This window comes from Dermacentor silvarum, chromosome 3 (genome assembly GCF_013339745.2).
Source record: "Dermacentor silvarum isolate Dsil-2018 chromosome 3, BIME_Dsil_1.4, whole genome shotgun sequence".
In the NCBI taxonomy this organism is placed as follows: Eukaryota; Metazoa; Arthropoda; class Arachnida; order Ixodida; family Ixodidae; genus Dermacentor; species Dermacentor silvarum.
In genome coordinates, this window is record NC_051156.1 from 146977915 (window position 1) to 147003028 (window position 25114).

A 25114-nucleotide genomic window follows, 5' to 3' on the forward strand; every position below is an offset into this window, starting at 1 on the left:
CACAGAGCTGCTCAGGCCAGCAGTGGAAGTCATAACGCTGCCAGGAGAAACCGATTGCGCGGAGCGTCACGGTGTCTTCGCTTGGCTTCGTGGCTTATGGCACCCAACGTAGTTCGTGTCTCTCGAGGCCTAATCGTCCAGGTGCGGGCCACGCATGCGTCGTCGATAGCACAACAGCACGACAATGCCCGTGCCAACGGCGACATCACAAATGTGTCTCTCGAGCGTCCGTGTACTTGCTATAGCAATGAAAAATTGTCGCAGTTTCACCCGAAAGGCGAAGCATCAATTGCGATGGCAAATCAGTAGAGAGCTACACGGAGTAAGGATAGTAGTTTTATCAGGTGTATAAACTTGCACATGCACTAGCACCAACAACGCGCAGAACTGTTGTCGACGCCGTCCGCATTTTGCCCGCGTTCGCACCGAACGCGCGCGGTGTTGGTGACTGTTGCCGGTGCCTTTGAGGGTGGCTCGGAGGTTTTCGACGAGATCAGAACGGGACACTCATCGAGCAGCGTCGGAAGTCTTTACTACCTTCTCGCCTCGCAACGTTTTTATATAAATATGCATTTGGTGCAGCAGCTAAACGTCGCATCCCCTCCCTCCCCTCCCGTCCCCCCACGGCCTTTCGCGCGACGGAAGAAGTCGCGTTTGCTCTCTCTCTATATATATGGTGATTGTAAAGGAGGAAAGAGACGCTTAATTCTGCAGCCCTTCAGGGAGCATTGCGCAGAACGCGCGTTTGCTCTCCGCCGTGCGTTCGCTCCCGGTGAAAACGCGCGCCCCTCGCGCGCATACAGCATACGGCGCGCGGCGAAGATTTCATCGCCGTTGACGTCATACGGAACCTCACGGCGACGGCGACGCGGACGGCAGAAATCCGCTTCGGAGTGTCCATATAATTGCTATCGCAATAAAAATTAAGCAAGTGTTATACGTTTGTAAAACGTTAAGGCGAAAGCCCGAAGGCACTCTTGGCACACGTTTTGTCAAGCTTAAGATACGTTTATGAAGAAGTGTGGCAACTGTGCGCCAATTGTACCAATCAGGCTTTCAGCCTTCCCGTTTAACAAACATAACACTCACGTAACACAGCAAGGAACAAGGACGACCGCAGTCCTGCGCCCGTCCTTGTTCCTTGCTGTCTCTGTGGTCCTGCGGTCATCCTTGTTCCTTGCTGTCTCTGTGGTCCGTTTGTTCGCGCAGTTAAACAATGTTCGCTAAAATGCACCAACTCGGCCAACAACAAGTTCTTCTAAGCGCATACGTAGCAGCACATACTTAGTGGCCCCAGAGGCACATCGTCCCACAAATTTAGCCTGCCGCATATCCGGGATCGGTCGACAAAAACGGACGTTAACCGGCTAGATATCCGTTACCGAAAACTGGGTTAAACTAGGCAAGAATGCCTCGCGCTAAAAAATTCTTCAGTGATGTATGCGATTCTCACGACTGAGAATGAATGATAGCGAAGCTGTATAAGCAACGTCTCACACCTTTCGGAAGTATTAGGCGCCTGTTGCCTGGCTGACAACTTCATTCAAACGCAGCAGCAGTTGCAACGAAGCAGCAGTTGCTGCTGCATTGGATCATGGTAGCATGACCAAGTGTTGCTAGGCTGGCACGCGAGCGCACGTCTGCTACTTTAGCCCGGCCGTGGCTGCATGCACATGACTGTCCTCGCTGCTGAGCGCATACGCGGCCCGTGTGCCCTATTTTGGAGGCAATCGCAGGCTAGTGCAAAATTTGATTTGAGAGATAAGCGGCAATAAGTTTTCACTCTCAGAGGCCGGTTCTCTGCATCACGCTTGCGTTGTGATAGCAACTGTACGCGGTGATCGGGTGATGTCTGCTCATGTTTGCCTGTGCGCCTGTGACACTATGTTTGTTAATTTATTTAGTAAGTGAATTATTACCGCAATTCACCCTGCCGATAAACCTACTTTACTTCCTGTAGTTGTGCAATAGCTTGTTACCACTATTAATGATTCGCCTTTCAGGTGAAACTGGCAATTTTTATTTTACAGAGTTTGATCATTATATTTCGAAGAAAGGGGCTCTAGCGGAAGTTTTTTGGCATTTACATTTCATATCGGCTTCGCCCTCGCACGCTATAGAGTTGATCGTCACGCGAGAATCACGGCGAAACTGCTCCTTAACAGCTCCGCTGTAGAAGACGACAGTTGAGAAAAATTGGGCAGTTTCGCCCGAAGTGATAGTAAGGTTTAACGCAACGCTGGCTCTCCTCGGACGGTGTTCCACAATTCACAGGGGCGTGGCGTTCGCGTTGGCGTAGCACATGACGCAACCGCACATGACGCAACCGCCGCTGACGCAACCGCTGCAACCGCAAACACGTTGGCGTGGCGTAGCACATGACGCAACCGTTGCTGCGTAGCAGAAACTGTCCTAGCAGCTACGAGGCGCTTCACACAGCTGGTCTGATGAGGATCGCCGCCAGCGGCGTCACAGCGTCGCACCTTGGTGATGTACATGACAAGACCGAAGGAAAAAAAAACTGTAGGCGTTAATAGCTGGAAGTCTACTGTCCGTTCCGCTCAGATCACTCATGATATGGAGAGGTTCAATGATCATGAAGGCTCCTTTAGAAGGAATATTGGTAGCTCATTTGCCAACAGTGTGACTGTGGTCCGGATTTTAAGCGTACTAGGATTCTTTTAGGCGCCTTCACCCATAAGCCACCCCTGCTGGCTTTTATTGGTTCTTTATATCCTCCAGAGACCACTCATCATTGTTCGGACAAATTCTTTTTTTTCTGTACTGGGATATAGAAACAATAAAAAAAATAAAAGGCGCAACAAAGAAAAACAAATTGACAGTTTTCCGCTCTGCCCATCGTTTACGCGTCGCTTGGCTGCTGCTGTTGCTGCTATCGCGGTGCGGGCATCGGACTCTCGTGTCGACGTCAACGCCTGCAACGCCGCTTAACATGCGACGACCGCTTCACGAGACACTGCATTGAATTCCGTCGCGGGTAATGTATTGCATAAATGTGCCGGCACGTATACGAACGAGGATAACGAGCAAGCAACAAACAGCTCTACCAGTGTGTTCCGCTAAAGCAGCGGGCTGAAGTCAGGTCACGGCTCAAGCACCGTCTGCACAGTGACCGCCCTTGAATGCGGCGAAACGCGCAATGCACGCGCCACTGAATTGGCATGCATTCTACACATCGCTCTACGTAAATGATCAGCGGATGTATAATGTATCTGTTCACGCGTGGCGCAGTCTTTACAGTTTGCATCGCTTGCTATGCTTATATTGCGTGCGACGGACGCCGAATCTCCCGCGCAATTAATAAATTATATATGAATGAATGAATGAATGAATGAATGAATGAATGAATGAATGAATCTTCATTTTCAATCGAGAGGAAGAAGCCAGAGCACGAACAGGCAAGACCCCTTCCCTGAGCTGAAGAGCCGCAGCCGCAGTCGGGAGAGATCAACTGCTAAGCCAGCAATAAACAACAAGAACGCCTGGAGCAACGGACCACCCACAAACGCGGCCTGGACCATCGACGTTTCAGGGCAAACCCGCAAGGAAGCAACTACTCAGCCCGCACACAACACAATGCCGGCCAGGCCTCAAGACATTCAGATGAGGGAACTAGCAGAGCTGGTTAAATCGTTACAAGAACAGTTGGCTTCAGCCAGCGAGCACATTAGGCAATTGGAAAACAATTACAATTCGACCACTACCCCACCCGCAGCTGAGGAACAATGGCCTGTGCTCAGAGTGAGGTAACTGACATGGAAACTGACGCAATTAGAGGAGAAAAGCGCAAAGCTTCGAGCACAGAGCCAGAAACTGCCACAGAGGAAAAAAGAGAAAAAGTAAAAAACTCGACACTCAGAATAGCCAAGCTAGAAACCGCAATCAACGCGCGCTTTAAGGAGCTAGAAGCCAAACAGCTCGCCACTAATTATAGTAGGCGACTTCAATGCTCACCACTCGGCATGGGGCTGTCAGTCTTGTGACAAGAAAGGGCCTATGGACAACCTCTCTAGAGCTTGGTTTAACTCTCCTCACAGACCCAGAACTCCCAACCCGAGTAGGTAACAGCGTCTGTCGAAACACATCGCCCGACCTAACATTAATTAAAAACATAGAATTCGCCAAATGGGAAAACACAGAAACTAATGCAGGCAGCGAACATTACATCATAGCCACCACATTTCCGCTCAGTAAAATCAATAAAGAAAAATTCAAGGTGAATCATACTAAATGGGACACCTTTAGAGACATTATTAAAAAAGATGGCTGACTAATGGAGTAGCACACGAGGAATAAGGATTATAAACAGGGATAAAAGTGCCTCAGAAAGGCTGGCCAACGTTTTGATAGGAGGACCTATCTTCGTCAAGGTGGCCTCGTCATCCTCGGCGGGTTAGTTTTAAAGGGTTAGTGGAGTGACGTCACGTCGATGTCCGCTGTGGCTGGCTGTAAAGGGAGAGACTGAAAAGAAAATGAGCGCCTGCGCTTGACTGGCTAGGCGCGGTTTCTAAGACGAGGGGACAAGAGCGGGAGAGCGAGAAAGTGGCAAAAAAAATTATTAAAAAAAAAAAAAAACGTCAGAGGGGGTTGGGGGAGCTGAAAGGCGAGTGAGCGTTCGGAGGAGTCGTGGTCGGCGTGCGTTTGGGGTCCCTGAAGAGCCGGTCAGTGTGCAGGTCACAATACGAGTTGAAAGCATGACTTGAGTAGCGTAGCATCAAGGCATCGGGTAATTTTGTGGTTGACAGGGAGCAGCTTGGTCCGTCAAGGGACGTTAGCCTCACTAGTTCGCCCTAGGCGTCGTCGCGGCGGTATACAGAATTGGCGAGACCTTGTGTGGTCAAGGCGCCGAAAAAGGTATCCTGGCGTCTGGGATTTTGGACTGTCTCGGTGTGGATCTTGTGTGGAGAAAAAAAAAAAAAAGCCGGCGCAGGAGGGTGACAGTGTAGAAAAAATATAATTAGAAGTTTAAACATGGGGGGGGGGGGGGGGGGGGGTACAACTGGAGACAGGTACACCTGTCTCCAGTTGCTTCTGGAGACAGGTGTACCTGGAAAAGCGCTCGTATGGTTGATCAATGCGTAAAAGCATGGAGGACGATAATAAATTGAGTGGTAGGGGAGATGCAGGGAACTGGAAACGGAAGAATAGGTGAGGTTGAGGGGAAAAAGAGAGAAAAAAAAGGAAAAGAAGAAAAAACGGCACAGGAGGGTGACAGTGGAAGAAATATAATTTGAAACATGAACACTGAGGGGACAGGTGTACCTGGAAAAGCGTTCGTATGGTTTATGAATGAGTAAAAGCATGGAGGAGGATAATAAATTGAGTGGTAGGGGAGATGCAGTGAAGAACTGGAAATGGAAGAATAGGTGAGGTTGAGCATCGGGATTAGTTGGAGGTTTAACTTGTTTTGCGCCTTTGTTAATGGTATAACAATTTAAGGTTTATATTACTGCTTTTAGCGATTCTAAGTTGCCACGCGATAAATTCATCCCCGTGGGGTGCAGGCATTTAAACTTGTGTATGAGGTATGATTCTGTATATTTTCTCTCGCGAGGTGAACGAAAATTTGTTTGTAGTATATAGAGTCTTGCTTCATCAAATATATGGCCGTGCTCATTGAAGTGGCTGGCTACTGCTTTAGGTAAATTGTGTTTTGTATCCGCGCGATGGCCGTTAAGTGTCGTGTGCATTTCTTGTCCAGTCTCACCTATGTATTGCTTGTTACAAGCGGCACATTCTAGACAGTAGACTACGTTGCTTGATGTGCAGGTGAAATTCGAAGTTACCTTGTGAATGTAATCTTACGCTGTACTTTTTACTGTAGTAGTAGATTGAATATGTTTGCATGTGGAACACCTGGAGCGGCCACAGGGACCGGATGTTGGCTTCGTCTTTGTCCTTAGTTTGGCGTGTACAAGAATGTCCTTGAAATTACTGTTCCGTCTGTAGGCTACTCTGGGCGGGTCGGGAAAGATCTTATTAAGTTTCTGGTTGCTGGTGAGAATTGGGTGGTATTTCCTGAGGATATTGTTCACGTTGGGGAGTGCGTTTGAGAATTTAGTAGTAAGAAGAGGCGTTGTTGTCCTTGTGATCTTAGGGCGGGGTTTGAGGACCTTGGCTCGATCAAGCTTGGTTGCAGCGGTGTAGGCTTTCTGAAGGACAGTGTTCGGGTAGTTCCTGCTTGATAGGGTTTCCTTAGAAACGAGAGGGAACACATCGTAATCACAAACTTGGAAGAGTGGACATCCACCCTAATTGAGGACGCGAGCAAGGCCACCACCGAAGCCGAGATCGAGGAGGATCACCCATCCCCTGACTCACGGCTTATACACTTGTGGGAGGCTAGGGAAAGTATCCAGAAGAGATGGATGTCACAAAATAACAACAAGTCCTTACGTAGGAAGATAGCTCAAATCGACAAAGAAATCGAGAAACACACGCAAACATTGAGCAGAGAACACTGGAACCAAATGTGTGACCGGCTCAATGGTCAATTAACTAACAAGAACTCTTGGTTTCTACTCAGACGTCTAATAGACTCCAAACAAACCAAATCAATCACAAGTACGAAGCGCTTACAGAAGCGTTTACAGTGCAATGTGGATCCTATGTTTTCGCTGTTTTGTATCGACCACCTGATGGTAATAGTGAAAGCTTTCTAGTCTTTTTAGAACAATTACTATGTTATGCTTACCAGAATAGACTGTGCATAAATATAGGCGGTGACTGCAATATAAACTTACTGCAATCGAATACAGTTTCCCGCAATCGGATCTTACTCCTTGATTCCTTTGGTTGTGCGAACGTGATAGAAACACCCACTCGAGTCACATGCCTTTCTGAATCCCTTATCGACTTATTTATTACGAACAGCCCAATGCAAGATATCAATGCTGGTATCATTGTTGCTGATCTAGGTGATCACTTACCGATATACATGTTCTCTAAACGAAATAATACACTTAAAGCGAGACGAAACCATTGTAAATCTTTCGTCATGCAGGAAATAAATCCAAGAAGAATGAATGATTTTGGAAACCAACTTCGATGTGTCGACTGGACGCCCGTATTTGAATGTAACGACGCTGATACGGTCTACGATACGCTTATGCGTATAATAAAAAATACGTACACTAGTTGTTTTAAATAAAAAAGGTAAAAACATCTAGATAGATACGCAAACCTTGGTTAACAAATGAGTGTTCAAAGTAAATTCGTAAAAAAAACCAATTATACTCTCACTTTGTGCAGTCAAGAAGCCCTGTTGACCTTTTGGCATTTAAGAAATACCGAAGCTTTGTAACTAAGTTTATTTGAGATACAAAGAAAGACTATCTGGAAAAACTGTTTAGTGATGCAGATACTAAAGGCGACCTAGTTTGGCGTGCGCTTAATAAGCTCCTAAATCGCGACAGAAGTCGTTATGAAGAGCTCGAGATTACAGAGAATGGAAGCAGCTAAAGGGTATAGAATTAGCAAATCGTCTAAATGAACACTTTACAAATTTAGTGATAAGCGCTCACAATATAGATGCTCTCAATTTTTTGGGTGCGCCCAGTGTAAATACAGCGTTTTTTAAGCCTACGACACCTGACGAGGTTTACTCTGCTTTTATATCCTTAAATAACAGTAAGGCACGTGACATTGATGGTCTCCAGATTAAACCAATTAAATTTGCAATAGACTTGTTAGTGCCCGCTTTCACCCACGTATTCAATGTTTGCTTGTCTACTGGCGTCTTCCCTACAAAAATGCAACAGGCAAAGGTTAGTGCTGTGTTCGAATCAGGGGACAGAAATGACATGTCAAACTATCGGCCGGTATCAATGCTTCCTGTCATATCAAAAGGCTTAGAGAAGGTTATCTGTAAAAGGGTTGTGTCGTTTTGTGAAAAATATCAATTATTATCGCCGCATCAATTTGGGTTTCGTAGGGGCCGATCGACTGAATTAGCTCTATTAACACAGAAGGATTTAATCTTGAACGGCTATGAAGAAAAAAAATTTACATTAGGCGTATTTATTGATTTTTCCAAAGCCTTTGACAGGATCAATCATATCACTCTACTAAAAAAACTCGAACATTACGGATTCCGTGGATTACCCCTGGACATTCTAAGGTCGTACTTAACCCATAGGAAACAATGCGTTTGCATCTCGGGCGAATACTCAGACTCCCTGAATTTAGAAGCTGGTGTTCCCCAAGGGAGCATATTAGGGCCTATACTTTTCAACCTCTATGTAAATGATTTAACAAACATCAGTAACCTTATCACACTATATAATATACGCAGATGATACCAGTTTTTTCTTCCAATCATGTAATGTTGATAACTTATCACAACTAGCAAACACTGTCCTTGATAAACTATATTGGTGGAGTAAAGCAAATTCTTTACAGATTAACTCTAAAAAAAAACCAAAGCTGTCCTTTTTGCACCCGCCCAAAGACATGTAAATCGTAATCTAAACATATTCTATCGATCAGAACGAATTGACGTCACCGCGGACGTGAAAACACTTGGAGTGATTTTTGATCAGCATTTAAGCTGGGACAAACACGTAGAACGCGTGGCAACAAGTATGGCAAAAGCATGCGGTGCGCTTTGTAGGCTTCGAGATGTCCTTCCGTTAAAATTACGGCTATTGATGTATAACACAATACTTTATTTCTCATGCAAATTATTGTAGTCTTGTATGGGGGACAACGTCACAAAAAACATTCAGACGTTATCTCTTGTACCAAAAAAAAAAAAAAAAAACATTGCGCCATGTTGCTTGTATTTCTTACGACAGTCATACAAGGACCTTGTTTTCTAAGTTTAATGTTCTCACATTTCATTACAATATCAGTTTAATCTTGCTATGAAATATAAAGAAAGCGTAAAACGAGGCCACACGGGATTTACTGATCTTTGTAATCTAAGCAAACCTCATCGCATCAAATACGACATTCCGGAGCGAGAAACTTGGGTCGTGCCTTTTTCACGAACTAATCATGGAAAGGACAGACTATCGTGCCGAATATCGGTATTACTGAACAGTCTTGAAAAAGAAAACGTGGATCTTAGGACTGTTTCACGTCGAATTCTGAAAGAATACTTCATTAGCCGTGCGATTGCATGTGAATAGTGTATGTTGTTATTTGCGTTTCCTTTTCTTGCTTGGAATAATTTCGTATTCGTCTTGTATGTGAAAATACTTTTATGTATTCTTATGTACCTGAAAAAATGTAATGCTTCATGACGTTACATAAATCTCTATTTTCTGCTAGGAAAAGGCGTGTATTGTTGGTAAAAAATGGTTATAGTGTATGTATTTCAAAATGTAGTTTATGTATTGTTGCGTGAAAAAAGTTCACAAAATGTCTGCTGCCAAATACTGTAGGGGCAGGGGCCTTTGTCAAGCCGCTTAAAATAGCGGCTTTTTGCTCCTGTCCTAGCATTTGTACATTCAAAGATGAATGCTGAAATAAAGGAATGGAATGGAAAAGTAAGAACATGCAGAAACTCATTCATTCTTATCCTGGGGAGGAGAATGACCTAATACAGGAACTGCAGAGCAAATACTTCAACACCAGCAAGGACATACCCACTCCAGCTAAGTATGAAGGAGAAAGCAATCCAGCTTTAGATAGGGATATAGACGTAGCAGAAGTTAGAGCCGTCCTCAGCCAGATTAAAACCACTGCCGCTGCCGGGGAAGACAGCATAACAAAAAAAAATGCTCCGAAATTTAGATGATCGCTCGATCAGCGAAATCACTAAACTCTTTAACACCCACTGGACCGAAGGAAAAGTTCCACCTAGCTGGAAACATGCCAAGGTCATATTCATACCGAAACCAGGCAAGAGGTTAGAACTGGTAAACCTTAGACCAATTTCTCTCGCCTCCTGCTTAGGCAAGGTCATGGAGCATGTAATATTAAACAGGATAAACCATTACATTGAGACAGAACACCTACTACCTGACACGCTTCAGAGCGTGTCTATCAACACAAGACATTATGCTTCAACTGCAACAAGACATTCTAGATCCACGCCCAATAAGAGCCACTCGTACCATACTGGGCCCGGACGTCTGTAAAGCATTTGATAATGTAGCCCATCAGGCCATCTTAAATGGCCTATCCCAGCTGAATGTAGGCGAAAGAACTTTCGCCTACATTTCCGACTTTCTCAAAAAAAAGAACGGCAACCATCCAACTGGGTGAAGTGCGTGGTCAAAAGCTTACTCTAGGGACAAGAGACACCCCTCAAGGTGCCGTCCTCTCACCCCTACTCTTCAATATCACCATGATGAACCTACCACAACAACTAAACAGGATACCACACATAAAACATGTCATATACGCGGACGATCTTACCATCTGCACAAACAGCGGCTCGGATGGTGCGATAAATGACGCGTTACAGGAGGCAGCAAATGTTGTGCAAGAGTATGTCAGACACAATGGGCTAACATGCTCCCCCACGAAATCCGAACTCCTAATCATTAGAAGTAAAGCCAAAAAGACGCCAGACACTGACACCCAACAACAGGCACCAATCAAAATTGTCTTGGAAAGCGGCCCGGTTCCTCCGGTTCTGACCATTAGAGTGCTGGGCATGCTTATTCAACACAACACGCAGAATTCCGCGGCCCTCAGAAAACTGCAGAACACCGCCAAACAAATTTGTGGACTGCTCAGGCGAAGTGGCCAACAGACACAGAGGAAGGAAGGAGATGGACTTGTGTAGGTTGATTCAGGCATTCCTAATCAGCCGCATAGTCTACTCCTTCCCCTATTATCCTCTCAGGAAATCAGACAAAGCTAAAATAGAAGTTATAATTCGACAAGCGTACAAATGGGCACTAGGTTTGCCTGTTTATACCAGCACCGAGAAGCTCCTCCAACTTGGAATGCACAACACTCTAGAGGAGCTAATTGAAGCACACAAAACAGCACAAATAATACGGCTATCAGACACGATGACGGGACTACACATCCTGAGTAGACTGAACATTAAACCCATTTACACCACGGGAGGCAGAGCACCACTACCTCCCGCAATCAGACATTACCTAATAATCAAGCCAATACCCCAAAACACCCTGGCAGGCAGGCACGACGGCAGGAGAAAAGCCAGGGCAGATAAACTACGCGGAAAGCACGAGCAAGACCAATCCGCGGTCTTTGTTGATGCCGCCAACCAGGGACACAACACATACACCCTGAGTGCCGTGGACGGAAAATCTAGAATCGTAAATGTGGCCTCAACTAGAGCCGCATCAATCAAAGAGGCCGAAGAAGTGGCCATAGCGCTGGCCATCATGAACCCAACTACCCATACTGTCTTGAGCGACTCTAAGAGCGCTATTCTCAGCTTTATGAGGGGCAGTGTGGGACTAAATACAGCCAAGATCTTGAAAAACTTTAATCAGGACGACAGAACAAAAATCAATCTTGTCTGGGTCCCGCTCACTCGGGAAATCCCGGTAACGAGGAAGCGCATAAAGTGGCCCGAGGGTTAACAAACCGGGTCGCGCTCTCCTTGGAACCGGACTCCCCGATGGGAGAGGTAGTGACTTCCTACAACGAACTTACCATGCTATATAAGAGAACAGGAGAATATACCCAATACTACACAGCAACCTTACGAGAGCGCAGGCCGCTATCCTCCGCCGAATTCAAACTAACAGCCTTATCACTCCTCATCGCTTAGTGATCTTCGCAGATGGGGAGGTTGACCCAATATGCCAAAACTGCGATAAAAATGCCATAGCAAACCAGACACATCCTCTGGGAATGCGAGGGTCTTCCCCCACCCAGAGAGCTTCTGCCAGCTCCCTCTGAAACGACATGGGAGACCCTAATACGGTCTCCTGAAGAAAAGCTACAAAAAGGAATCGTTGCCTGTGCGGAAGAGGTCGCCGCAGACAAGCGGCCACCTACAACGCCCTGAAAAATTTTTAAATAAAGTTGTTTCCTCCTCCTCCTCATTTTCAATGTTTCATTGGTTCAATACCATCTTCAATGGTTCATCGAGAGGCCAACTTGGGTCACAGAGTAAGCGCCACTGGGTGTATCGCAAGCGAAGGAACAATTCTCAGCGTTCACACCCAGTGGCACGCCACGCTTCTCCTCTCGGAGGCCACGCGTGCGCTTCTCGGCAGCGCCACTAGATGGCATAGTGTGTCCTGACAAAAAACAAAGCGCGCGAGAGGAGCTCGCGCGCTTTTCAGCGTTCGCGCACATTAGCGCGCCACGAATTTTTGGAGGCCACGTGCAGACTTCGCGCCGGTGCCGCTAGATGGCGTCGAGTGTTCTTAGGGAAGTGCGAAAGAGGAGTATCCATGCAGTACACGTTTCATACATAACTCGTTTCGATGGTAGCAATGCGTCGTGTCGCCATATCGTTTCAATGCCAGCACATTGCCGTCGACCGTCATTGTGAGATGGGCTCTGCCGAATTTTCATAAACGACGTTACTCGCGGAATAGAAACTAAAATTCGGGGTTTTGCTGATGATTGTGTAATCTGATGATTGTGCAATGACATTTATCAGTGGTGTGAAAAGTGTACCACGTCTCTCAATATCATCGAAATGCCAATATGTATCATTTACGCGCTAGCTTTCTGCACTTACAGTTACGTGCATCTTAGATGAAATGCGACTTACGAGAGTTTCGGTTTATAATTATCTCGGTGTGTATTTTTTTATGAAAAGTGGTACATTACCCGTGACCCAAGTGATCTTGGACACATCTCTGTATATACATGTATTACAATACATATATTGTATACATTATATGCGTTACAACGTATATGCAATTCATTAGAATATATGCTCACAATATATGTATGTATTAGCGAAAGCATCCGGCGACAGGCGAAGAGCACTTCCGAAGAAAAACCTTTGCGAATTCGGCTCGTGGTTAGCAGCCTTATTCCAAGTCGAATGTTTGACGAAAAGTGGTGAGGCACACGGTAAAAATAAAACGCGTTAAAACTAAAATGCGGTCAAAAGACATGGTCATAATAAAACGAGCACTTGTCTAAGGTTGGCAGTTTGTCTCCTTGATTCTTTCTAACTCGAGGCGAGTCCTCGTTTTATTTTGAGCACTGCTAATCTTACGTGGTTGAACTGGCATACAATTTTCGAGAATGGTAAATGAACCTACAGGTAGAAGTGAGATTACATTTTGATCGAGACACATTCTTGGCTTCATGCTGTGAGATGGAGAAAAGCAGACTATCTACAACGCCCCGCGGCTACAGCTTTGTGATCCTGAGTTCTAGTAAGGTTGCGGGTCGAATTACGCTGAAACGTATACTGACGTTTGAGTACAGCTTGTAGAACCGCAGGCTCTAGAGTACGCCTGCATTAAGGTCGCTTTTCTGTAAGGTACAAAACAACATAAATCATGTAAAGTCGCACTCATACATCTCTTCATCTGGCTTCCTCGGTGCCAAATGTATCTGCTGATATAACCGACAGGAAAGATCTAAACAAAGTTCCACAAGCAAGCTCGTAAACCGAAGGAAGCAGTGTTACAGAGATGCTAATATCGCGAAAAAAAAATAATAACTAACTAGCGTCATTTTCTGAGTCACTAAAGGAACGAAATGGATGCTTAGCTAACACTCAACTTGCATTAAATCTAAAAAAAATTATTTGGAGGTTTCTGTATTTTTTCTCCAGACATACCGTAGACAGATGTCCGCTGCGATCACTTGTACAATTTGGCTAATTAGCTGGAGCTATTTAATAGACCGAATTAAATGTTTGCCTCCTGTGATACGCCTAAGTCAATACCAGAACATTCTTTTAAATGACCGCTGCACGCTTCGCTATATTCCAAACAGCTCGTACTCTTACTGAAAGTGCTATACCGTATAAAATAGCAAACGTGCGACATGGCCGTGAACGTCTGAGCAAACATTGCCGAAATCAAATTGGCAGCTTCAGCGTGTGTTCAGGTTGCTAATGATTGAGGAAAAACTGCCTTTCTCTACGGGCACTGGGTGCGTCATACATTTAATTGCGAGCAGTGATGCAGTATACAAAAATTATGCTTTCCTCAGACCGTCCACATTATGCAATTTCATTTCTAGCCTGCTCTGAGACGCAGACCTTGGGACGCCGTCTGCGAGAGCAATACGAGAGGTGTTCGTGAAGTTCGCTTTATAGGTACCAGTAAGCTTGGAACAGGCGTCCACAATAGGCATCAAATGACTCTGCGTCTCTCTATTTCCCGTGGAATATAGAACATCACCCATAGGACATCAAAATACAAATGGAGTCCATCGGGCAAGTTGGTTGAAGCACAAACAGTGATCCACTTTCTTCATTTCAAAGAACCTAATGGCAAGAAGATTCATGTCGACTTCACGTAAAATCGAACAGGGAATTTAAATGTGTTCGAACAAGCCTGCACTCCTAGGAATGCAGCGGACGATTGTCGCTCGATGGCGAACCACAAATTGATGCCTAAGTGGAGACATAAATTTGCTTGCTGACCGACTGATAACTGTTGAACAGACAGTGCCGCAGGTTAAAGTGAGTACGAGCTGAGATTAAACTCTCACCGTGTTTCATCGCTCACTGTCTCGTCTTTCATCGCATTAATACGACCTTCATGAACGCCCCCTGCAATAGCCGACGTAACGATGATGCAAAGAGTATAGATGGAGGTACAAACGTACGAGATGAGCAGGTTGTGAGCGTGAGTCACCAAGCTGTTTTATTTATAGCACCCGCACTCCCAGAGCTCTCACTCACATTAAAGGGTGACCCCGTAATTACTCGTGTAAGACCCTCTGTCAGGTAAAGCCCACACCCCAATATTGGAATGCGATAATTTGGAAAACAATTTGGAAGGCGATTCACCTCTAGTTGACGTCCGTGAAAGAGAAAACCTTCATGAATGAGTTGGGTGTGACAGAGGGGTGTATAACTCACATTTAGATCTACCGCATAAGCCCAGTTGCTATGGTGAATGAAATACGGCCGCGGCGGCCGTATTTGGATGGGGCCGAAGTGCAAAAACGCCCATGTACTTTTCTTTAAGTGCACGTTAAAGAAGCCAAGGTAGTCAAAGTTAATCTGGTGTCCGCCACAACGGCATGCCTCAGCATCATATCATGGATTTGGCTCGTCAAACGCCAGAATTAACGTTTCTAAATATTTAGACTACACTATCTTTGGGGTCGGCCCATGAAAGAGGTTAGAAACACACATGCATACCCCATGCGGAAAAAGTGAGGGTAACCCTCCAATGGCGCAAGCAGGAAGATCAGCCGGCTAGCGCTTCTTTTCTTAATTCCGAATAAAGTTGTTACGTCCTCCTCTTCACCGAGGAAGAGTATTTGAAAAGTTTCACTAATCATCACGCACAAACACGCGTGCTGGTAAATGTCGGCAAGCCGCTACTAGATGGCACTAGTGGTCCTACCTATGACGGCAGTATCATCAACGCTATGTTTCCGCAGTTCGCATAAATGTCTGCACTAGAAGACTACATTGGACTAGACTGACGACCACGTGCGTGAAGCAGATGTCGGGTCTACGGGGGGTCAGCCGGCAACTACCGCGAACACCTGCCAAGTTCGTGTGTGCGCTTACTAGACGGAATAGTGTAAGCTCGCGTGTTGGAATGAAGGCAATAAAACTAGAAACTGGTTTTGTGCAGCACAGTCTAAAGTGACAGTGTCTTGGGGTGAAGATCGCGTGTGCGCATGACGGTGAACCTCGACGCACGTGGCCGGCCTCGGCCATCCCCAAATTTTAAGTAAACTCTGTTTCAATGAAGCAGAACACTGAACAAAAGCGCGTAAACAAAACAGCCGTATTACTTTGCCATAAAATCGTGTTTTCTTTCGGACTGCCTACGTATTCGGATCTTTTTGAGGCATTGTCTGTGTCCGAAAAATCCGTCAACTACTGTAAATTTGCTCATAGTCGACCACCAGTGGTTGCGTTATTATGACGTAGCGATCTGACCAGAGTCTAAGGTTTATAGTGAGTCGCCATGAGCCTGTCGCGTGTGAGGCTCGCACCAAGAAAAAAAAACTATACGTTATGATTTACCGGAAGATGTCGTTGGGCAAAGAGGTAATTTCAATCGAAAATGAGAATACGACATGGCCATCAGATGGCTGCAAGGATGAAATTGCTCACGGAGTCTTGAAATTATGGCTACCTGAGAATATCAGTGAAAAAGTAATAACATATCGCCGGTTGGTTTTGATCATGATATTTTTAAAAGGAAAGTTCTAAAAAACGATACAGAATCCCAACAGTTTTACTATTGTTCAGCCTCACCGATACATGATCATCCCTGGATTGTAGTGTAAGCAAGAAATACCACGCACTGTGGGAATCGAAGTCATTCGATGCATATTGCAGGTAGCTTGTGTTCTAGAATAGTTTGAGGTTCTGCAAAGTGTTGTCAGATGGATCACAGTGTTTATGTAATCTAGGAAACCTATACATACAAGCTCTGTTTTAGGGTGCCGCCAGTTTTTGTAAGGGTACTTGCCGACACGATCTGATTCGGGGGTGGGGGCTGGCTGAAACTTTCCGATAAATTATACAATGTGGGCCACTAGTGGGGAAAGACCAACTAGACAGACCAGGCTTGCAGCAACCGTTCGTGACGTAAACGTATATTGGAATGGGTTAATACTGTTACGGAGCAGGGTGAGATGCTGTGTCTTTAAACAAAGAAGACGATTTCGCAAGAAGATCGCGCGGCTGGTTCGGGCAACCATCTTGTGTACGCAGTGTTGCTGCAACTTGTATATACTTATAAACGTACCTACGCTTAGCTAATTCTGCCCCGTGGCAGCATAAATATATATTGTCGTCATTGTTTGTTGGCTTCTTATGATATTATTAATAAAAAATTGGGCCCCTCGGTCCCCTTTCTTCTCGTTCATGTATATAGCAACTGACGCTTGTCTCTTCTGAACCACTGTCGTTCGCACTTCGCTCCTCGAAGAAGCAGGTCGTGTGTAGACTGAGCTCAGGAACAACACTTCACAATGTTGCGAACGTGGTTGAAATCATGGATCCGGGACCTCAGAGACGTGCGACGTAATGGTAGCGCATTTCTCTCGCGTTTACCACTAAATCGTCACTGAATTTATTTCGGTAAACTTTGGTCTCAGCTACCAGAAACATAACCTATGTGAGTCTAGTTTACCTTATAGTACAACAGGCTGATAGGCGCCGTCTTTATTACCACGTTCTTCGAAAAACACCCCTTATATTACGTGCAAGTTGGGGCGCAGCGACATTGCTTAATGCACTTCACATTCATGATGTGAAATAATGGTACTAAGAGCACGTAACCATGCTTTATAAATTCTTGATTTATATGTTTGGCGCCACAAACAGGCGAGAAGGAATAAATTTGATGTGTTAAAATTAAAGGAAAATGCAGCTTATATATTGAAGGTATATGTAGGTTTCCTGCGTGCATTGCTATAAACTAATTTAAAGAAATATAACAAGAAGAATGCCAACAAAACATCATCTCTGAGCTTTTTTCTCGGTTTGACGCCATCCTGAATAATTAAGGCGCCCTAACACAAGCAAGCTTTCAAAAATGCATACAATGGCAATTAACCTATAAATGTAACCACTCTGGTTCTTTCAATATCTTCCTTGTTTTCTTTACTCGAATACTCAAACACCTTTTGCGTACATCGACAGGTGGCCAGTGAGTGAAATAACTTTTATTTGAGGTCCGGCGAGGACGCGAACTCGTCGCGCACCCGGCTAGTCCCACGTCAGGACCGGCAGGTCTAGCCCACCGGCCCGGTCGCGGCCACGCCGGACAGCCAGGATTTGCTTGTCTAGAGCCGGGCTACGCAGAAGCGAGTCCCACTCCGCCTTGCGACAGGTGACCAGTCCCCGCGCTCCCGACCGCAGTGCCCTGTCTCGACCTGGCGGAGGGATGGCGCAAGACGACACTTCCGGGCAAGGGAAACCTGTAGCGCTCTTCACACCTCCTATAGTTATACCCGCCCTAGAGGCTGAACGATTGCCAGCGTCACAGTTCCCTCTAGTAATCATTGTAGGAAACTCTATGGTAGTATGATGATGATGATTTAATGGCGTCCGTTTTGAAACGGGGCGGTGACAAATAGTGACCTGGCCTGCTTGGTTTAATCAAGTATACTATACATGTTCTTTATCTAGCACTTTTGTACACCTCTCATTAATCTTTTTCTTTCTTTCCCAAAATCTACCTTGTATCGCTACCTATGATTTTAAGAGATCAGGTCATATCAATCTCTTCCCTGCTTTTTTTTTCCACCAGTACTCTAATCGTACTGCAGAACGGCAGGACGGCAGAAAACCAGGTGGGATGATGAAGTTAGGAAATTTGCAGGCGCAAGTTGGAATACGCTAGCGCAAGATAGGGGTAATTGGAGATCGCAGGGAGAGGCCTTCGTCCTGCAGTGGACTTAAATATAGGCTGATGATGATGATGATGATGATGATGATGATGATGATGACTCTAATCGTCTCTTGCTTATCTCTACGGCTGATCGGTTGACGTTTCCTTCCACTTTAAACCCAAGCGCTTCTGGAAGTTGTACGTTACCAACGGTTCTCGCTGGGTGAATCCCTTTGCATTCCATTAGGATGTGCTGAGTGGTCTCCGGATCTTTATTTCAGCATACACATGCCTCATTTAGTTCCGAATATTTGCTCCGGTATGTTTTGATCCTTAGGCAACCGGTCGAGCTTCAAATAGCAAGGCACTGCCCTTTGTGTTATCGTACAGCTTTTCCCGTCTGATTTCTTTCTTGTCATTCTTGTAAATCTCCATGGTCCTTTTTATTTCCATTCTTTGTATCCAATTCCCTGTCTCTATTACTCTCACTTTCTTTCGGATGACTCCTGGTTATCTATTTACAGTTTCGATGATCCGGTACTTGGTTGCCAACTTCCTTGACCTCTTCCTCCATTCTGTGTCCACGCTTTCCCCGAACAGATACTCGTGCACTTTAACCGTCCATTTATTTTCATCCATGTTCCCGAGCCTTTCTTCAAAACTAATTTTGCTCTGTCCTTCTCTGACTTCGAAAGAGGCCCAACCCGTGTCACCCTGCACTGCCTCATTTGTGGTGTTACCGTTGGCTCCCAAAGTCAACCGGCCTACTGATGTTTGGTTAACTTTCAACCCCGACAAGATATCCGATTTTAAGCATAGAATGGCATTTGCGAACGTTAGCGCTGGTATCATTACTCCTTTCCAGATTCCACGCACCACCTCATACTTATTGTGGCCCCACAGTGATCTGTGTTGCATAATTGTTGCATTCTGCTTCCCCTTTATTTTCAGATTATCTTGGTGGTTGCTTGAGTAATTCTTTCCTTCGTTTGTGTGTACGCCGAGGTACTTATATTGCTTGACTATGGGTATGACTTGCTGTTGATTTGACACCACGTAATTACTCGCCTCTTCATTAAATATCAAAATTTCTGATTTCTCAGTGCTAAACTTAAGGCCTAGATTTGTCGCAGCGTTACCACAGATATTCGCAAGTGTCTGTAAATATTTTTTATCGTCCGCTAGTAGCACAATGTCGTCTGCGTACATCAGTCGAGAGACTTTCTGTTGCACCAGTTGTCCATTACGCATGTAGGATAAATCACACCGTAATTCTATGTTTTCCAGTCGTCTTTCTATACCCTTAAGGTAAAGCGTGAACAACTATGGAGACAGAGGACATCCTTGCTTCAATACTTGGTGAATTCCCACCATTTCATTACCTTTTCGACCTTGCCATACAACTTGTACTTGGTTGTCTCTATATATCTCCCTGAGCAGCTCCACGAAATCGTCATCTATGCAATGCGACGCAAGCACCGTCTTGTGATTCCTTGTAGGATCGCTATAAGTGTAGTCAAGATGGCGTATAAAGCGTGCAAATGCAAAATAATAGTAAATAAATCCCGTACTGTCAGGGTGCCTGCGCTATCAGTGTCGGTCACGGAAACCCATTATCCGGTGTGAAACACTTTAAGCGCTACGCTAAGCCATGATGTCGATTTCAATGCTTCGCCTTCGGGCGAAACCGCCGATTTTAATTTGTTTCGTTGCTGGACATGTACTTAGTAATAATAAATACTGTGTTGCATTCGGCGGCGTACTTTTGACCTGTATTGCCGTTTGGCGGCGTACACACACACACACACACACACACACACACACACACACACACACACACACACACACACACACACACAACACACACACACACACACGCACACACACACACACACACACACACACGCACACACACACACACACACACACACACACACACACACACACACACACACACACACACACACACACACACACACACACATTATTGCTGGTTTCGTGGCTTAACGGTAAGCAAGTAGTAGTTTGTCAGACCACAAGCGGTTACTGGTAAATAATATTCATTCACATCTAGACTGCAAGAAAGTCTATTTGTTGTGGAGAACACACTGAAAGACATGGGGCTGAAATGCTCGGCAGCCAAGTCGGAACTCTTGGTCATTAAACATCGCCGAAAAGGTCGTAAACCAAGAGGTTACATTCCGGAAGAGGAGCCAAGAGTTTCCCTATACACTCATGAAGGATCCGCAATCAGGCTAGTTGGAAAAAATCAAGGTTCTTGGTTACCGCACAGAGGAAAACAATGCCAATTATAGTACAATACAGCATATCTCGAACAAAACAAATGAAGTCATTAGGTTACTAAGGAGAATTACCAACAGACACAGAGGCTTGGGGGAAGACAGTGCTTTGAGGCTTATACATTCTTTTGCTTTCTGCCACTTCACTTGCGAGTACGTGGCCGGATTATTCAAATGGAAACAGGCAGAACTTAACAAACTGAATGTCATGATCAGGAAACTTGTTAAAATAGCCCTAGGGATACCGAGTACCGCTGCAACTGACAAGCTCATGAGTCTAGGAGTCCACAACACAATGGAAGAAATGGCTGAGGCCCAACAGCTAGCGCAAAACGAAAGATTAAAAAAAAACACGAGCAGGCAGAAAGATATTACAGACAATAGGTGTATAACCTAATAGATCAAGGAGCCCAATAGAGGCTGAAGTGGAATTAAATACTGAAGTTAGGGATAGGACCAGAACCAACCCTCTCCCCAGAAACATACATCCAGAATATAATATCAAAAGGAGAAAGGCAAGAGCTAAAGCACTCATGCAGGAGATAGAACAGAAGAACCAACTGGCAGCTATAGTTGATGCTGCCTGGGTGAAAGGTAAATAAGCCTATAAGGCCATTGTATCAAATTCGCAAGGAAAGGTGCAAGACGCTATCACTATTTTTACCAAGGAACCCATGGTGGCGGAACAAGTGGCTATTGCTCTAGCCATCTGGAGTAATAAGTGGGCCTTCATTTACAGTGATTCAAAAGCCGCTATAAAACGTTTTGATAAAGGCTACGTAGCTGAAGTTGCAGCTAAACTCTTTGAAAACATTAGGATTAGGAGAACAGAAATCTGACTGGCTTCCTGCGCATATGGGGAAAGTGGACGAGACTCGGGTAAACCTTAACGAGGTTGCGCATGACTTGGCACGAGGACTTGCCAACCATGACAGCCATAACCGAGCCGTTCACCATCAGGCCGGAGAATATAGAGATCATTTAATAACTTATAATGAGATAACAAAACATTATCTAGGACGCAGGCAATTCTAATTGCCACACTCAAAACTAAACAGGGCTCGGTAGTCTCGCAGCGCTTATTGCAAACGGGTACATACGCCACGCCGTACCACATTAACAAAATATATCCAGAGAGGCAGATTAAGATGGAATGTAATGATTGTAATGGCATCATTGAAATCAAACATATGCTCGCGGGGTGCCCCACAACTCTTCCCAGCCTCCTGGAAGAATGAACTCAATGGGAAAAAAGAATACAAAGCCCATTGCTTCAACACCAACTAAGGGCTGTCCAGAGGGCTCATGATGTCGCTGAAGGGCTTGACCTTCAGTGCCAACGTAGGAGTGGCCCGCCTCGGCTTAAGTTGAGCCTCTGGACGTCTTTAAAAAATAAAGTTTACGCACACACATCTGAAAGGTAATTTCGAAGTGCTGGCTTGACGTCGTTATTCAGCGAAAACACTATCATACAACATGAACCAGCTGACCAGAGCAAATATGGAGGCTTTGCACGTCGCAAAGCACAACAACACGTGTATCCGCCTGCCATCGGTCATGCTGCAGGAGCACAACTTTTCACTCCTATAGAGCCAGCATAAAAGCAGATCTGTGGCTAGGAATGGACTAGAATGTTTGAGAATATCATTATTGTTTGAGCTTTTGGTATGAAGCGGCATTTTCTTCCCACGGTGGTGGGCTGGTGTGTATACGTGAAACAGTAGCTCTAACAAAAAAAAAAGAGTTGTGGGTAGAAGTATTTTCGTCATCCAGTAGATTCTTTGTATTGTCTTCTTAGTCGCTTCACCTTTAAAGATTAATGCATTCCTAGGCGCTTTCCTTCTGGTTTGTTGGTATGCCATCACATATGCATTTAACCAGTTATTCTTTTTTTGTTCCCTCTGACCAAGATCGCCAACACGAAATAGATGTGCGCGAACCAGTAATATTGCTTATGCGAAGCACGGACGCAGTTGTCTTACCGAGGAATGAGCGCAGAGGGAGAGTGTAAATGCACAGTATCGCGCAGCTCGGTTTTGACGTTATTCATTGCAATGCTGGATCCGCCTTAGGCGGAGTGCGCTCAGCGGTGTATCCCACTCTAGTGCATATCACACCCATATGTGCGATTACCTCAGCTGCCCTGTGGACGCTGACTGCGTTAAATAGGCCCGAGCCTTTTTGTATTGCCCGCGCCGATTTGCAGTGAGTGCCCAGCGTATTAAGTTTCCCATTCGTTTGTTCCACTGAGAGAATAAGAAAAAAGCATTTCGCTTCAGACCCCTTGCCCGTAATTCATCGCATTTTTTTAAACACAAGGTTAGCTTTCGTGAGAATTGTGGCGCTCCCATTAACCTCGGCATGAGCACATCATGGAGGGTTCAAACGACTACTGTTTCTTTGTAGAAGTATCAGGTGCATTTCAATAACGAGCCTCCTCGCCAGAAAAAGTTAACTTTAAAAATTTCTTCGCTTAGAACAGGAATTTGTTCCTCAACTTGTTAACCTGGTGAAATTGTCGATGCCTTAGGTTTCCTCTCACGAGAGAAAAGCATTAAAAAAAAAGGTTTTTGCACTCACTTCATTGTTTTTCTTTTAGGGCGCAGGGCGTTGTCATCCTTTAGCAGACGATTCTGTGTTCATGCGAGAAGCTCATTGCGCCGAAGCTTGGAGACGTGGATTTCCTCATTGCCGTGCTCTCGAAGGTATTAGCATCATGGTGCTCCAAAAGTCAGCGTGGACAGGTGGTTGCAAGCGCCAGGTAGCGCTATGGGTATTGGTGTCGTCGTGCGTGCTGCTGCCAACCTTAGCCCAAACCGCGCTAGCTCAAAATGCGACGATCGCTACCGGCCAGAGTGCATCGGCAGCATTGACTTCAAGAAGCCCGGATAACACTGGGGGCGAAGTAGAGGAAATCGACTTCGCGCAAGTTGCTCGAGACGTGGTGGCCGCCGGCCTTTCCAAAGTGCCGCGCTCTTTGATGCGAAAACTGCTGCAAGCCGACGTGCGGTCAGAGTGCAGCACGGCGCTGCTACGTACCATGCGAGCCTTCCAGAACCTCGAGCCGTGGGTGCTGAGACGTGAGTACTGCTTTATTTGTGCCTTTGTTCGTGGGCCTACAAGCAGTCGATTGTACAGGCAAACACATACGTATCTGTCAACAAATGTACACGGACTGCGGTTAATCCCTGCATCACCCTTTCCCGCCCCCCCCCCCCAAAAAAAAAGAAAGATAAAAGAAAGAAAGAAAATACACTTGATTCACAAGAGCCTTTATTTTTCTGTTTTACAAAACAACCTATTCATATCGGCCAAACAGCGCTAAACAAGACCAAACTAAGGTCTTGTTGAAAACAAGCTGAATCACGACTGCCAGTTACAATTTTCCCTGGTGTCCAAAATGAACACTCATCGACTGCCCTAAGTTTCCCAGCTACTAACAATGATCTGTCACTTTTGTTGTTATTATTATAATCACTGTCACAATTAACCCGCAACTGTACCTATGAAGTGCTCAGCGTACAAAATGTTTAGCCAATACGGGTTTTGTATGCAAGGGTGTTCAATCTAATGTTAGCCAATCTCTCAAAAATTAAATGTAGAATGTACGAGGACGCAACAAATGATATTCTGCAGCAGAGACGCATCACACCTGGGGGATTTTCTCCCAGTAATTTAACTATCGATCATAAGGTAATATTAATTAACAAACTATTTATTTACTCTATTAAGGGCGCGAATTTGTTAGAAAAGTAATAATTGTGTTTTAAAACACCCGATTCAGTTGTTTTCAGTGTGCTATGTCTGGCGTAATTATTTTTTCTGAGTTATAAAGAATACGTGTGCGATATGAAAATAGCCGCATGATTACGCGTTCACTCGCCGCCACACTATCGGTCGCAGGCGTTACTCGGAAGAATGTTTTTACACACAATTATTTCGTTTATATCAAAATTCGCGCCGTTAATTGAGTAAATCAAAAGTTTGTTAAATAATCTAATCTAATCATAAGCAGTTCAATTATGAACAAAAATCCCCCTAGTGTGGTACGTCATTTATTGCATTATCGTTTACTTTGTATCTTATATTTAAGAACTTGGCTAAAGTTAGCTGGGGACGCCCTGGTATATGTGTGACTATGGGTGAATCGTAGACAGCAAACGTTTGAGAAAATTTTTGAAGGCTTGGCCATGGGCACTTTTCAATTTCAGCCATGTACAAAGCGATGCTGAAGAACGCGCGTTTCACCTTTGCTGTGTATTGCTGACTAGAGCATCTTTTAAGCGAAGCTTTATAGGCTCACAAGTTTCGGCGGTGGTGGTGGTGGTGGGGCTGTCACGCTGAAAAGTGGGCCGATCCTGGTGGTATAGTGCAGAAAGGGCCCAAGCTCAATGGCACATA

General features: G+C 45.1%; 2 protein-coding genes across 2 annotated transcripts in view; both read left to right on the forward strand.

Moving 5' to 3' along the window:
* The first annotated feature begins 23200 nt into the window (after nucleotides 1-23200).
* LOC119444880 (nose resistant to fluoxetine protein 6) overlaps nucleotides 23201-25114 on the forward strand; it is a 423598-nt gene continuing 421684 nt past the window's right edge. The window contains exon 1 of the mRNA XM_049663711.1: nucleotides 23201-23418. The gene's annotated coding sequence lies outside the window, so the exon portion shown is untranslated. The remainder of the gene's footprint in view (nucleotides 23419-25114) is intronic.
* Nucleotides 23430-25114, forward strand: part of LOC119444876 (nose resistant to fluoxetine protein 6) — a 53974-nt gene continuing 52289 nt past the window's right edge. Inside the window, exon 1 of the mRNA XM_049664784.1 lies at nucleotides 23430-23793. Within this exon, the coding sequence (XP_049520741.1) occupies nucleotides 23430-23793 (364 nt within the window). The remainder of the gene's footprint in view (nucleotides 23794-25114) is intronic.